Below are 14,173 nucleotides of genomic sequence, written 5' to 3' on the forward strand. Positions count from 1 at the left end.
CAATGGTGTGGTGTTTAGAGAAATAGAGGAAGCTGGGCTGGGTGTGGTTGTTTGTGATTCTCATGGAAAGGTGCTCGCATCCTTGGCGGAGAAGATCAAGCTTCCATCCTCATCAGATGAAGTGGAATCGCTGGCTGCTGTTCATTTTATCACCCTTGCTTTAGACCTCAACCTACCCTCTTTTATTGTCGAGGGAGATTTAGAGGTAGTTATTTCAGCATTAAGAAAGGAAGAGGAATCTTTTTCTTCTTTTGGTCATCTGATTCCTTCTATTAAGCATTATTTAGTTTTTTGTAATTGTTTTTCCTTTTCACATACCCGTAGGTTGGGTAACTTTCTAGCTCATTCTTTAGCAAAACATGCAAGAACTATTGATGGTTTTTCTATGTGGAAGAAGGATGTCTCACCACAAGTTGTTGATGTACTTTTAACCGATTGTGGCTGATTTTAGTTTTATAAAGTTGAGTTGGATTCTCAAAAAAAAAAACTTGAAGGCCCAAACAAACGTGAAACATCAAGCCATTAGCCAGCTATAACTAAACTCAATATAAACAAAACACAAAACACAAAACAGGCCCAAAATATGGATAACAAATAAAATGAAGAGAAAGCCTAGCGCCCGAGCCTTTGTTCTTTATACCTGATACGGTGATACTGTGATACCCAAAATTCAAAACCTGCAGATGCCGAATCAATCAAAACGCATCTGCAACGGCAGCAACGCAGCACGGCAATTATAAAAAAAGAAAAAAGAAAAAAGAAAAAAGGCAGTCGGTACGGCAGTTCAGGGAATCAGAGTTTTCAGATCAGAATCATCAGATGTGATCGGATGATTTAGATCGGAGGAAGCTTCAAGCATGAGCAGTTGATTCACTGAGCCAGGCAGCCAGCAACAGTGGAGAGAATCAGAGAAAGAGTGAGAGAGGCGGAGAGCAGAGAGAAAGAAGCAGAGGGAAAGGTAAAAATTTTAGGGATTTGTGATTCTTTTGTGGTTAATCTCTTAGACCGGATTTGTAGTTTATATGGTTGATTTTTGGTTTGTCTCGAGGATAATAATGTTATTTTTGGGCAATTGATTTTGTTTAGAACCAATATTTAACCGGATCTACCAAAACTTTCGTTTTTTGGGTTAAAAGGTTGTGTCCATATTTGTAATTCATCTGAAACTAATTTTTTTTTCCCCTACTACCTCTTCTTTTCTAAAATTTTGGGCTCTTCCACAATAACTGTAATATCTCTCTAATTCTTTTTATATTTTGAGGGTTTTTTTTTTTTTTTTTTTTTTTTTGGGGGGGGGGGGGGGGGTTTCAAATTCTATTCGAGCAAAAATTCTCTCTGGCTCAGCATTTGATCACATTTCATCTTTTTTGCATCTGCTTTTGTTGAGCATTTTTTTTCTTCTTCCTTACCCAAAACTCACCGTATTACACTTTTTTGGGATAATGTTTTTTTGTAGACGGTTCAGTACTGAGGAGCAAGTGTGGTCTTTGAAGACTGAGCTGACATAGGCAATAGAGAGAGATGTCAAGGGAGTTGGTGGTAGGTCTTTGAATGATGGTGCACTTTCTTTATTTGTGTGTGTGTGTGTTTTTTTTTATAATAATTTTATGAATTTTAGATGGCTTTAACATAGGCAATATATTTAATTCATTGTCTAAAAATTACCACTGGAATTATTGGCTTTACCTAGGCAATTAACAAATATAGGGCTCTTTCTGAAAGGGCATCTTGAGAAACTAATAAAATGTCTTGATGACAAAAGGCCAAGCAATGAGTCTTCTAAATTATGCTACCTTTTATTACCTTATAATTTTTTTTTAATCTTTTGGAGGCATTACTTCTCTGCAACAATTATTTATTCACTATTTTCATTGTTTTATTGTTTTAACTCCATAAGGCCCTATTTGACTAGGCAAGATAAGTTCTTTTTAAGCATTCAGATGTTTTAATGACCTTACATTGATATCAATTAGATTACCAATTTAAAGTGGAGTTGTTAAAACCTGTTGGTCAAGATATTTATTTGAGATCTCTTTCAATACAATCCCTATTAAGACAGCTTTTTTTTTTTTTTTTTTTTTTTTTTAATTTTTTATTTATAAATATATTTTATTTTATTTTATGGGTCCTATTAAGACAACATTGATCCTGCATTGTCTTGCATTTTAGCATTATAAGGTCTTGGAATCTCCCTTAGGGGCAGTTGTGTGTCTAACATGTTTGTGTGTGAGAGAGAGAGAGAGGCTTATAAATTAGCACGTGGGTGGAATTTACACTGCCAAGAACTATTAGTTCAGTTTATTGTCAGTGTGAACTAGATGATTCTTTTTCCTTGGATTTAAAATGATTTCTTATTCATTTACTTTGAAAATTTTCTAGCATGGAATCCTAAGTTACCTCTCTTTAGGATTCTTCCTGTTCATCCTTGGCTAAGTTGCCTTGGTAATGGTGGAAAAAGAATTCATAAAGCCTACTATATCATTATAATAATATGCTTACCATCATAGATGTGGCAAGTTATCATGGTAAGTATATTATTACCATCATTATAATTATATGCTTACCATCATATACAAACATCTTTGAAGACATGTTTGTACAGCTCTATTATTTAGATACAATTATTAGACATTGCTTTTCATATGTTTAAGTTTTGGGTAAAATACTATTTTGGTCCCTAAATTTTACCAAAAGTTTGTTTTTCATCCCTAATCTTTAAAAAGTTCATTTTTCATCCTCAAACTTTGTAAAGACTTTTTTCAATAGCTTAGAGACAAAAGTAGGGATGAAAAAAGAACTTTTTTCAATAATTTAGGAATTAAAAAAGATATTTTTTAAAGTTTAAGGACAGAAATAAAATATCACATTTTCAATAGTTCATGGACAAAATACAAGCTTTTCAATAGTTTAGGGATGAAAAACGAACTTCTTAAATTTTAGGGATGAAAGACCAACTTTTGGTAAACTTTTTCTAATTCTTTGTTCCCATCAATGCCAATGAGAAATGTTCTCGAGGCTTGAAGATGGGTTTTCTAATTTTTTATATCATTTTTACATAGGCTATAAGTCATCTTCATTGGGTAGGATAAGAAAGAAAATGGCGGATGAGAATCAAGTGATTACTTGCCACACTGTTGAGGCTTACGAAAATGGTATTTTGACTACCATTCTTCATTTTTATTTCTGTGTGTGAGTGTGTATTTTCGTTAAAAGGGCTTTTGTTAAAAACTAAGCCAAAAATACATTTATACAAAAAAAAAAAAAAAAAAAGAAGCCAAAAATACAAAGTGGGCATAAAATGCAATAGATTAAGCAGGTATCAATAATAAAAAAATATATCTTCATTGTAGATGATTGTAGTTATTTTATGAAGAGCTTCATTTGAAGTGATTGACATCATTCATTATGGAAATTTACCCTTTGGGTTAATGCATTAGCAAAACCTAGCTACTTTGGTTGGAAAATTATGATTTTTGTATTTACTTTTGGGAGATTTTGAACAACAGATTGTATCTTTAAGTCATATATAGGTTCAAAGAATCAATATTAGTTACATAGATAAACATAGATTGTATCTTTAAGTCATATATAGGTTCTAAGAATCAATCTTAGTTACATAGATAAACATTGATCGGAGGAGTTTTTATAATTCATTTGTTAATTTTGTAGATTATTTAAGTTTTCAATTGTAATAAAAATTTTATATGAATGTGATTAGCTACCTTTGCCATTTATTTTTATTTGTAAGTGTTGTAATAAGTGATGATGATTCAAATGGAAGATCTTTCTTCTTCTTTTTCTTTATTTTATCTTATTTTTGCAATAAAAGAGAGTAGCACGTGCCACTGCTACTAGTTTCTTTGTAAAAAGCTCGTTGGAGGAGTTTATGAGGTAAATGAAAGACAACCACAAAAAAAAAACTAGTAATAAAGATGAATTCGGGCTTAGAAATATAATACAGAAGCTGAGAGAAAGTTGATTCCTATAATTAAGACTATTCTGCTAGGAAAAAAAACCCTCATAAATTCCTACCACGTATACAATTTAAAAGTTACAAAATACCGCATGTTGCACTGCTTGAGGCTTGATTTTATCCGTTTACTGTGCAGTCTACATAGTTCAAAACAAAAACATGGTTAAATTGAAAGAGACTGAGGGAGAGAGTCTGATAAACACACACAGAGAGAGAGAGAGAGACTGAGTTGATTAGGCACAGAGAGTGGAGAGAGAAAAAACTGAGAAATCTGTCCGCCAACTGTGTCAAGCTGTAAGATGGTCCAGGCCCCTGCCACGTCAAGAATAAACAATGCGTCTGATGGGTTCCTATTCTCTCTAACTTTTTTTTTTTCCACAAATTTAAAGTTAAATTAGTTTTGTTATATGTTTTCAAATTTTACAATTGTGGTTGGATTTTTGTTCCAGAAATTAGGGTTAAGGAAATCAGAATTATGATATGTGACTATTTTTATTAAATATTTTCGGTAACGGGTTTGTTTGAATTCTTCTCTTTTGGATTCAAATCATTCAATTTCTTTCTCTGCAGAAATGAAGTGGAATCTTTCTACAATCTAGAGTCTCTAATTTAATCAAAGCAAAGGTACTCATTTCTTTTTCCTAATATTCTCTTCGATTATGGTTTGTTGTCAATTTAGGAATTTGGATTCATGACCCTTTTCCTCTCTATTTGTTAAAATCAGGGAGAACCCCTCACAATATGAAAATCCTACCTGAGTTTTAATGGCCTCTTACTTGTTCTTTTTTTTGTAAGAGGGGGGGGGGGGGGGGGGGGGGAGTGAAATTGTGCAATTTTGAAATCTGATAGTATAACTCTTTATACTAAAGTTTTTTACTTTGTAGATTTTAGTTGATTTTTTTTAAAAGAGATTTTTTAAGTCTTGATTTTGTTGTTTTTGATGTTGAGTTTTAATGAGTTTAAATTGTGAAATCTGAGAGTATAATATTCTTTGTACAAAGTTGATTACTTTGTAGGCTGTGGCAAAGATTAATTTTCTAAGAGATTCCTAAGCTTTGGTTTCGGTGTTTACAATGTTTTGTTTTTTTGGCTTTGCATGTAGTATTACATTCTTGAAAGTTAATTAGGAATCTGTTTGGTACTAAGAACAAATATTAAACAATAGTAAAAGGAATTGCAGCCAGTTCTAAAGTTTTGTTTTTTTGTTTGTTTCAAATTTCAATTACGTTTGTTAGTTTACTTTGCTAATTATGGATTACTTTTGATATTTAAATACGATGAAATTTCAGTAAGTTAAGGAGAATTGGAGAATCTGTCATGTAGTCATGTGAGAAAATTCAGTAATTTAAGGCTTTACATGGTACTTTACTCAATTGAGATTTTTTCTGCTAAATTTGTGAATGATGGAAGTATATGATTTACCTAAATTAAAATGTAATATATCAAAATCTATTACACATCTTTTTTGCATCTGCTTTTGTTGAGCATTTTTTTTCTTCATTTTTACCCAAAACTCACCGTATTGGGATAATGTGTTTTATTTTTTTGGTAGAGCCAAAACTACGGTTCAGTACTCAGGAGCAAGTGTGGTCTCTGAAGACTGAGCTGACATATGCAGTATAGAGAGATGTCCAGGGAGATGGTTGTAGGTCTTTGATTGATGGCGCACTTTCTTTATTTCTTTATTTCTGTTTTTTTTTTTTTTTTTTTTTTTTTTTATTTAAATTTTAATGAATTTTAGATGGCTTTAACATAGGCAATAGATTAAACTGAGCGTCTAAAAATTACCGCTAGAATTATTGGCTTTACATAGGCAATTAACAAATATTGGGCTCTTTCTGAAAGGCATCTTGACAAACTAATAAAATGTCTTGATGACAAGAGGCCAAGCAATGGGTCTTCTAAATTATGCTATGTTTATGTTGGCTTATAATTTTTTTTTAATCTTTAGAAGGCACTACTTCTCTGCAACAATAATTTATTCATTATTTTCAATGTTTTAACTCTATAAGGCATTATTAAATAGCTGGCCTATGAGTAATTAGATTACCAATTTAAAGTGGAGTTTTTGAAACCTGTTGGTCGAGATATTTATTTGAGATCTCTTTCAATACAATACCTATTAAGACAACAATTTTTTTTTTTTTTTTTTTTTTTTTTTTTTTTTTTTTTTTTTTTTTTTTTTTCTATAGGTTCTATTAAGACAACATTGATCCTGCATTATCTCACATTTTCACATTATAAGGTTTGCGTGTCTAACAGTTTGTGTGTGTGTGAGAGAGAGAGAGAGAGAGAGAGAGAGAGAGGTTTATAAATTAGCACATGGGTGGAATTTACACTACCAAGAACTATTAGTTCAGTTTATTGTCAATGTGAACTAGATGATTATTTTTCCTCTGATTTAAATGATTTCATGTTCATTTACTTTGAAAATTTTCTAACATGGAATCCTAAGTTACCTCTCTTTAGGATTCTTCCTGTTCATCCTTGGCTAAGTTGCCTTGGTAACGGTGGAAAAAAATTAATAAAGCCTACTATGTCATCATAATAATATACTTACTGTCATAGATGTGGCAAGTTATGTTTTTGGAGATCTATCTTTGATTTTTGCCTATCTATCCCTCCCTACAAGTTATCCATTGCAATCTTGTCTCGATTTCAAGGTTAATAACAGAGCATTATATGATTACTTTGAATTTTTTTTTTAATTACAGAGCATTTGCATTTCCTTTTCTTTTGATATGTTCTATATATGATTACTTTGAAAGAGTTTGAGTGACTGCATCTTCTCCATTTAAATGCTTGTTCCATTTTGTCAAGCACATATTGTACAGCTCTAAAAATAGACATAATTTGCTTTTCACGTGTTTAAGTTTTGGGTAAAATACTATTTTAGTCCCTAAATTTTACCAAAAGTTTATTTTTTGTCTCTAAACTTTAAAAAATTCTTTTTTCATTCTTAAACTTTGTAAAGAGATTTTTCAATAGCTTAGAGACAAAAATAGGCATGAAAAAAAATAACTTTCTTCAATAATTTAGGGATGAAAAAAAGATATTTTTTTTTAAAGTTTAAGGATAGAAATAAAATATTTTTAATGGTTTAGGGATGGAAAATGAATTTCTTAAATTTTAGGAATGAAAAACAAACTTTTTTACTAATTTGTGCTATTTATTGTTTCAGTGATGTAGAGAAGGAACCATAGGAAGATTGAGTTTTAGTTCTGATGTTGCTTTGCCTTGTGATTCAGCCTGTGATAATCTTTGAATAATCTTCTCAAGGCTTGAAGATGGCTTTTCTAATTTTTCATATTGTTTTTACATAGGCCATAAGTCATCTTCATTGGGTAAGGTAAAAAAGAAAATGGTATTTTAACCACCGTTCTTATTTATTATTTTTTTTTGGGGCGAGCTTCTTCATTTTTATTTATGTGTGTATTGTTGTTAAAGGGGCTTTCATGAAAAGGGCTTTTGTTAAAAACTAAGCCAAAAATATATTTATACAAAAAAAAGAAGCTAAAAATACAAAGTAGGCATAAAATGTAATAAGTTAAGCAAGTACCAATAAAAAAAACTTCATTTGTAGATGATTGTTGTACGTATTTTTTTTTAAAAAAATTTTGCAATCAAAGAGAGTAGCACATGCCACCGCTACTAGTTTCTTTGTAAAAAGCTTGTAGGAGGAGTTTATGAGGCAAATGACAACCACAAAACGAAAGTAGTAATAAAGCTGAAGTTGGGCTTAGAAATAGAAATAAAGGCAGAGGCTTCCTTCCCTACTTAGGCCAATATGGTATAGTCCCACTCCCAACTTTCCACTTTCTCAGCTCACTTATATTATTATTATTATGTAAATACTAAACACCATCCCATATCTTCCTTCTTTCCAAAAAACCTACTCATATTCTTACTCATTATCCTCATCCTCATCCTCATCCTCATCCTCTCTCTCTCTCTCTCTCTCTCTCTCTCTCTCTCACAGACAGAATGGCAGTTAGCAAGCACATTGTGTTGCAGTTCGGAAATCTCATGGTGAGGTGAGTAGTACATCTTAATATCTATAGGCTCTCTGTCACAATTTCTTTTTGCTAATTAATCCATTTCCTTTTGGTGGGACTGGGAGCTCATTAATTTTGATTGCTGCGTGCTTTAATTTGTTGGCCTTCAATCCTTTTCTTGCTCAAATTCTATTAGAGGTTGTCCTGTTTGTCATTGTCCCCTCCACCTTGTAAGCATTCAATTGATGAATATATATGCATAGCTCCAACTCCACTCCTTGTAATTCTTCTCATCTCTTTCCCAATATTTGTTGTGTTTATGTTTTGTTGTCACTATTACTAGCTTTGCGCAATACTAAGTTCCGTTTGATTTTTAATTTTTAAGTTACATTCAAGCATTCCCTTATATATATAAAACATTATTCAAATTCTCCATATATTTGAATTGAAATACATCATCATATACTAACTAAATACAGTACATCTTATACAAACAAATCAAATATCACCCACAATCTTCCTAAAAAATAATTAAAAAATCATCTACTTGTCACTATTACTAGCTTTGCGCAATACTAAGTTCCGTTTGATTTTTAATTTTTAAGTTACATTCAAGCATTCCCTTATATATATATATAAAACATTATTCAAATTCTACATATATCTGAATTGAAATACATCATCATATATTAACTAAATACAGTACATCTTATACAAACAAATCAAATATCACCCATAATCTTCCTAAAAAAAAAAAAAAAAAATCATCTACTTAGTGACCTAGCTACAATACATAATTACAAGCAATTAGATATCAATCAACCTTGGGCTTGTCTTCAACGAAAATGGGGTTGGAAGTTCTTGTGTCTATTTCATGTTTAGGTAGCTCAAAAATGGTCTTTCCGGAACAGGTATCCACTTCACAATCCAACCAATTGGCCAAGATACTATTCCAAATCCAATGCACTCACCCCATTGCCCCCAATTCAACCTTTCTGTACCTGCAAACTTCTTCAAAAATTCTACCATCACCACCTGAAGGACTATGGTTATGACTATGATCCCCAAAAACAGCTTATTCCTATGTATCCCTTTAAACACATTCTTCTTCTCAAGCTTTCTTGCATTGAATTCATTGAACACTTGACAAAGTACGAAAGTATTGAAGATCAACGTGTCATTTACCTTCTCAGTCACACCAAAGATTGATTCACCTTTGAATTGCAAGGTCAGGAGGACGATAATCTGATACAAAGCTTGGGCTAAGAGATTTCTCCACATTATGTTGGTAATAAGTGGTTCAGTTCGACCTACTGGTTGCTTTGTCATCAACTCCTTGGTGGGCTTCTCTGTTGCAAGAGCTAGGGCACCCAATGTGTCCATAATTAGGTTCACCCATAATAACTGAACTGCTGTTAATGGGACTTCACCAGCTGAGACAGCTGCCACAAAGTTGATCACAAGAGCAGCAACATTCACGGTGAGTTGGAATTGAATGAACTTTTGGATGTTGTTGTACACACATCTTCCCCACCTCAAAACTGTGGCAACGGAGGCAAAGTTGTCATCCAAAATGACAATATCTGAGCTCTCCTTGGCCACCTCGGTGCCCTGAATTCCCATTGAAAGCCCCACATCAGCTTCTTTCAATGCTGGTGCGTCGTTTGTGCCATCTCCAGTGACTGCAACCACATGACCTTTTTGTTTCAAACATTCTACCATCAGTAGCTTGTCAAAGGGAGATGACCTTGCCATCACACAAATTTTATCAACTTTCTCCATTCTCTCCTTTGGTGTGTAGTTTCTGAATTCAATGCCTTCTACCACTGCTCCACTCATGTCTTGATCAAACCTCAATATTCCACATTCAGTGGCAATAGCTTTGGCTGTGAAAATATTGTCTCCAGTGATCATTTTGATGTTCACACCTGCTTTTTGGCAAGCTTCCACGGCCTTCTTTACCCCTGGACGACATGGGTCCTTAATACCCACCAGTCCTAATAGGGTCAGACCATCTTCTTCTATCTTCCTTTGCTCCATATCATGTTCTTGATCTTCTTTTGAAATTTGCTTATGTGCAAAAGCAATGCACCGGAGGCTACTGGCTGCCATACCTTGAATTCTTTGTTCGAATTTCATCTTTTCACTATCATCTAGATCTTTCATAATTCCAGAAGCATCATAGTAACTTGAACACATTTTCAATATCATCTCTGCAGCTCCTTTCCAGTGCACGTGGATTGTATCGTCTGTCTTTCTCCTTGTCATGACTCCGCTTCGTTTCTTCTGTGAATTGAATGCTTCAACGTAAAGAATCTTATGACTTTGCGTTAATTGTTCCATTTCCATGTTTAGCTCCTGAACAGCCCATGAAAGAATTGCTTGTTCAGTGGGACTGCCTGAGAGCTCAATTTCAGACCCTGAAGTAGGCTTGTAAACACTACCGGTTGTGTTTAGAGCTACTCCTTCTTGTAGCAGTTCAAGAATATATGGAGCGATTGATGAGTAAGTAGCTGGTGCAAAAGATTCTTTTCCTAGCCAAAACTTAGTCACCTTCATTTTATTCAGAGTGAGGGTGCCTGTTTTGTCAGTACAAATGGTGGTGGCAGAGCCCATGGTCTCACAAGCAGAGAGCTTCCGCACCATTGCCTGATCAGCCATCATTCTTTTCATGGAATAAGCAAGCGTAAGTGTCACAGCCAAAGGCAAACCTTCTGGAATTGCAACCACGACTATAGTAACTGCAGCAGCTACAAATCCCACCACAGCATTTAGTATGTCATCAACCTTGGTGCTGCTGCCATTGAACTCTTTATTTCCATTCTCATCTGTAGTATTCCCAGTGAAGTATCGAACCAACAAGACTACAAGAACTAGGAAAGCAACTGCCAAGCCAACCTTACCTATTGATGAAGTTAACTTGTTGAGCCGAACTTGTAAAGGTGTTTGTTCATTGGTATCGCGGCTGATTGAGCTCATCATCTCGCCCCATATCGTGTTCATCCCAACCGAAGTGACAAGCATCCTAGCGTAGCCATCAACCACCTTAGTACCAGAAAACAAAAATGGATGACTACAATTTACTTCTACATGGTCACTTTCCCCTGTCATGCTAGATTCGTCCAGTTGCAATGAATGCCCGTCTAAGAATAGCCCATCTGCTGGAACTTGATCTCCAATCTTTAAGCAAATGACATCTCCAACGACAATTTCAAATATTGAAATCTGTTGACGCCTCCCAGCTCTTACTACTTCAATTTGGATATTGTTGCTGACTTTGGATAACTTGTCAAATTGTCTGTTTTGCCGAAAGTTACTTATGGTGGAAACAGCAATGACTAGAAATATAGCAACAAATATGCTTCCACCGTCATACCATCCTTCTTTTATTCCATTTTCTTTGATGCCAAACACGAGAGAAAGAACAGCACAGCCTAGAAGGATGAGAATGGTAAGATCCTTGAAGGCTTCCACTACAAAATGGAAGAAGCTCTTTGTGGGTGGTCTTTTGTACGTGTTTGTGCCAAAAGCCTCTTGTCGGCGAGCAATGTCTTCAATATTGCCTTGAATCCCGCTTTCAACATTGGTGTTAAGACCGGATGCTAGTCTATCAAGGCCTCCAATAATTTGGAGGTTTTCAATGTTTTTCTCTTTCACAAGCTGTGTGAGAGTTTTTTGATTGATTTTTGTGAGACTTGCTTGATCAGTTTTCAACCTGTTGTCTTGATTGAGATCCAAAATTATGAAAGAATGGTAGGGTGAAATCTTGGTATTTTTCTTCTTTGATAGGGAAGTCTTGAAAAGAGATAGAAAGGCTCTATAATAATAGATGGAAACAAAAGCCGAGCGCCATCTCTTTTTGGGTTCACTAAGGGTGTTAGGTACATTAAGTAAAGAGTGTATGGACTCCAAGTTGTCTAGGATAATACTAATAGTAGGCATAGTTAGGGAAGCAAAGGATGAATGTACGTAAATTTAGTAGCTTACTATAAAATAATCTCTTTAAGAAAGCAAGGAATTGACAATTTAGTAATAAGAAGGCAAGAAAAGCAGACAAATATTTTTTCACGAGTAAATTATAAAAGGATGAATGAGCAAAAAGGTTTTTAGGAGATATAAAAAAATCAAAACAAAAGAATATTACTATATATAGAGATTTGGTTTATGAAATAAGGATTTGTTTGGCTAACTTTATTTTATATAATTGAGTAGGTATAAATTTTTAAAATCTCGCTTTTTAATTTTGTTTCGAAAATAAAATAAAATAATACAAATATAATTTTGTAAAACCTGGAAGTTGGAATGGAATAGGGGTAAAGTATACTTTTAGAGATTGACAATATAGTAGTAAGAAGAAATAAAATTATCGCATTCTACGTACCCAAAATATATAATTGTGACAGAGAATGATATTATATATTAGGAAATAAAAGGAGCAATAATAAATGTATGTAAAAGAGAATGGAGATAGCAAATAGTGTTTAATTAAGAAAGAATTGGAGCTGAAACCTGAAGAAGGAAATGGGAAGCAGAAGTAGATGATGATCTCTGTGGCTATTATCGGGAAGCAAAAGGAGTTTGACAAGTGTACGTAGGTTGTAGTAATTTTAGAAGGCAAAGAATTGAGATGAAATGGAAAAAGGGGGAGCGTTGACATATATATAGTTCGCTTCGCGTGTCGGTCAAATTAATAAGACCGTGTATGATGATGATGAAGATGAAACATCTATACAACTTCTTGGCTGATGCGTTGCTATTACTCATTTGAGCATTTGAGGATGAGGATGACTGGATGAGGTTCCCTGCCGCTGCCATTAATCCACGCTCCTATTAAATATAATATTACTTACACGATACGCGTCTTCGCCTTCGCTTTTGCAAGTCAACACGAAACCTTTCATATTCAATGAAAAGTTGAATATTATTCATCAGGTATGGTATCCCACGAAAAAAGGTTTACTCGTTTTATTTCTTTTAATCAAAATACAGAAAATGAGGGAATTATTATATACTTATTATATATTGTCCAGAATTATTAATCCGAACCAGTCACAAATCACGATGACAAACCAATCCATTACTTGATCCACACCATACATATAACAAATGGTATCAAAGTCATACTTGTTTTGAAAGGGCAATGGTCGGAACTCTTGGACAATTCAATGTGCTTGTTGTGGTTTTAACGACATGAAAAAAAAAAAAAAATATACATATATATATATATATATATATTGTGGAAAAGAAGATGAAAATATTCTAGAACATGAAAGAAACTACTTGAGACAACTCGATCATTTCATACTTCCTAAAATTCTGAAGTGAGCCTTCTCTCATTTTAATGTCATTGAAGACCACGCGACACGAGTTGAAATTTTAGAACTTACTAGTATTATGCTCATGCGTTGCACGGTTTTAGTTAGAAACTTTTAGTATAATTTTATTGAGAAATAATAAATTAGTAATCTCTTGAATCTAGATTATATAAATTGCGTATAAATTATTGTTCTTAAAAGTATCAAGCAATCACACAACATATTTATATGAAAAATTCCCAAATTTAATAATCAAAAACCTATGGAAACTTAACCAAAAGTATTTCATTTGCCAAAAAAATAAACATAATTCTCCTCTAACTTATCGGTTGTCTTATAATGACATTTTTGTAACGCGCACATATAATATTACTAACAACAAAAATAAAAATGAGAAATAGTAACATAAAAATTTTACTATTCAAGAAAATTAATTTAATTTAATAATGCACATATAAGCATAACTTAAATACAACATAGAAATAAAAAAGATGAAACCCTTGTTGTAGGAGGAAATACAAAATTTGATAATTCTTAGATAATTAATAGATAAAACCTATGATGGAAAAAAAAAATGAGTACAAATAATTCATAAATGCAAAACCAAACAAGAGAAGAAGAAAAAAGCTAAACATATTTTTTAAAGATAAAAAGGAAGAATAATCCAACCTTGATCCTGACACAAACAGTAGATCAAAGTAATAGATGTACTATCAAAAAATTAAATAAAGAGTAATAGATGTAAATTTTTCTTAAAAAGTCGTAATATATGCTTATAAAAAATTATCTTATGAGTCAATTTTATGAATTCCATGGTATATATGGATTCCACATGACATTTCACATGTTAAGAGAGAAATCTCATGAGATGCCAAGATGCCTTCTTGACT

The 14,173-nt window shown here is 33.2% G+C and overlaps 1 protein-coding gene, 2 long non-coding RNA genes and 1 pseudogene across 3 annotated transcripts; 2 read left to right on the top strand and 2 right to left on the bottom strand.

Moving 5' to 3' along the window:
- Positions 1-14,173, bottom strand: part of LOC126690381 (uncharacterized) — a 72,762-nt pseudogene that overhangs the window by 17,426 nt on the left and 41,163 nt on the right.
- Positions 563-5,879, top strand: LOC126689538 (uncharacterized). Its single transcript, XR_007644545.1, has 4 exons — positions 563-958; positions 1,457-1,539; positions 4,544-4,597; positions 5,526-5,879. It is a non-coding gene; the product is annotated as an uncharacterized LOC126689538 (long non-coding RNA).
- On the top strand, positions 7,950-8,288 carry LOC126689540 (uncharacterized). Its single transcript, XR_007644548.1, has 2 exons — positions 7,950-8,007; positions 8,165-8,288. It is a non-coding gene; the product is annotated as an uncharacterized LOC126689540 (long non-coding RNA).
- On the bottom strand, positions 8,634-12,603 carry LOC126689533 (putative calcium-transporting ATPase 13, plasma membrane-type). Its single transcript, XM_050384781.1, has one exon. The coding sequence runs from the start codon at positions 11,908-11,910 to the stop codon at positions 8,836-8,838; it is 3,075 nt and encodes a 1,024-aa protein (XP_050240738.1). The 5' UTR covers positions 11,911-12,603; the 3' UTR covers positions 8,634-8,835.

This window comes from Quercus robur, chromosome 6, assembly GCF_932294415.1.
Source record: "Quercus robur chromosome 6, dhQueRobu3.1, whole genome shotgun sequence".
In the NCBI taxonomy this organism is placed as follows: domain Eukaryota; kingdom Viridiplantae; phylum Streptophyta; class Magnoliopsida; order Fagales; family Fagaceae; genus Quercus; species Quercus robur.

Bases quoted from the DNA above. Each gene is read 5' to 3' on its own strand.
- LOC126689533 (XM_050384781.1), bottom strand. From the start codon at position 11,910: ATGCCTACTATTAGTATTATCCTAGACAACTTGGAGTCCATACACTCT.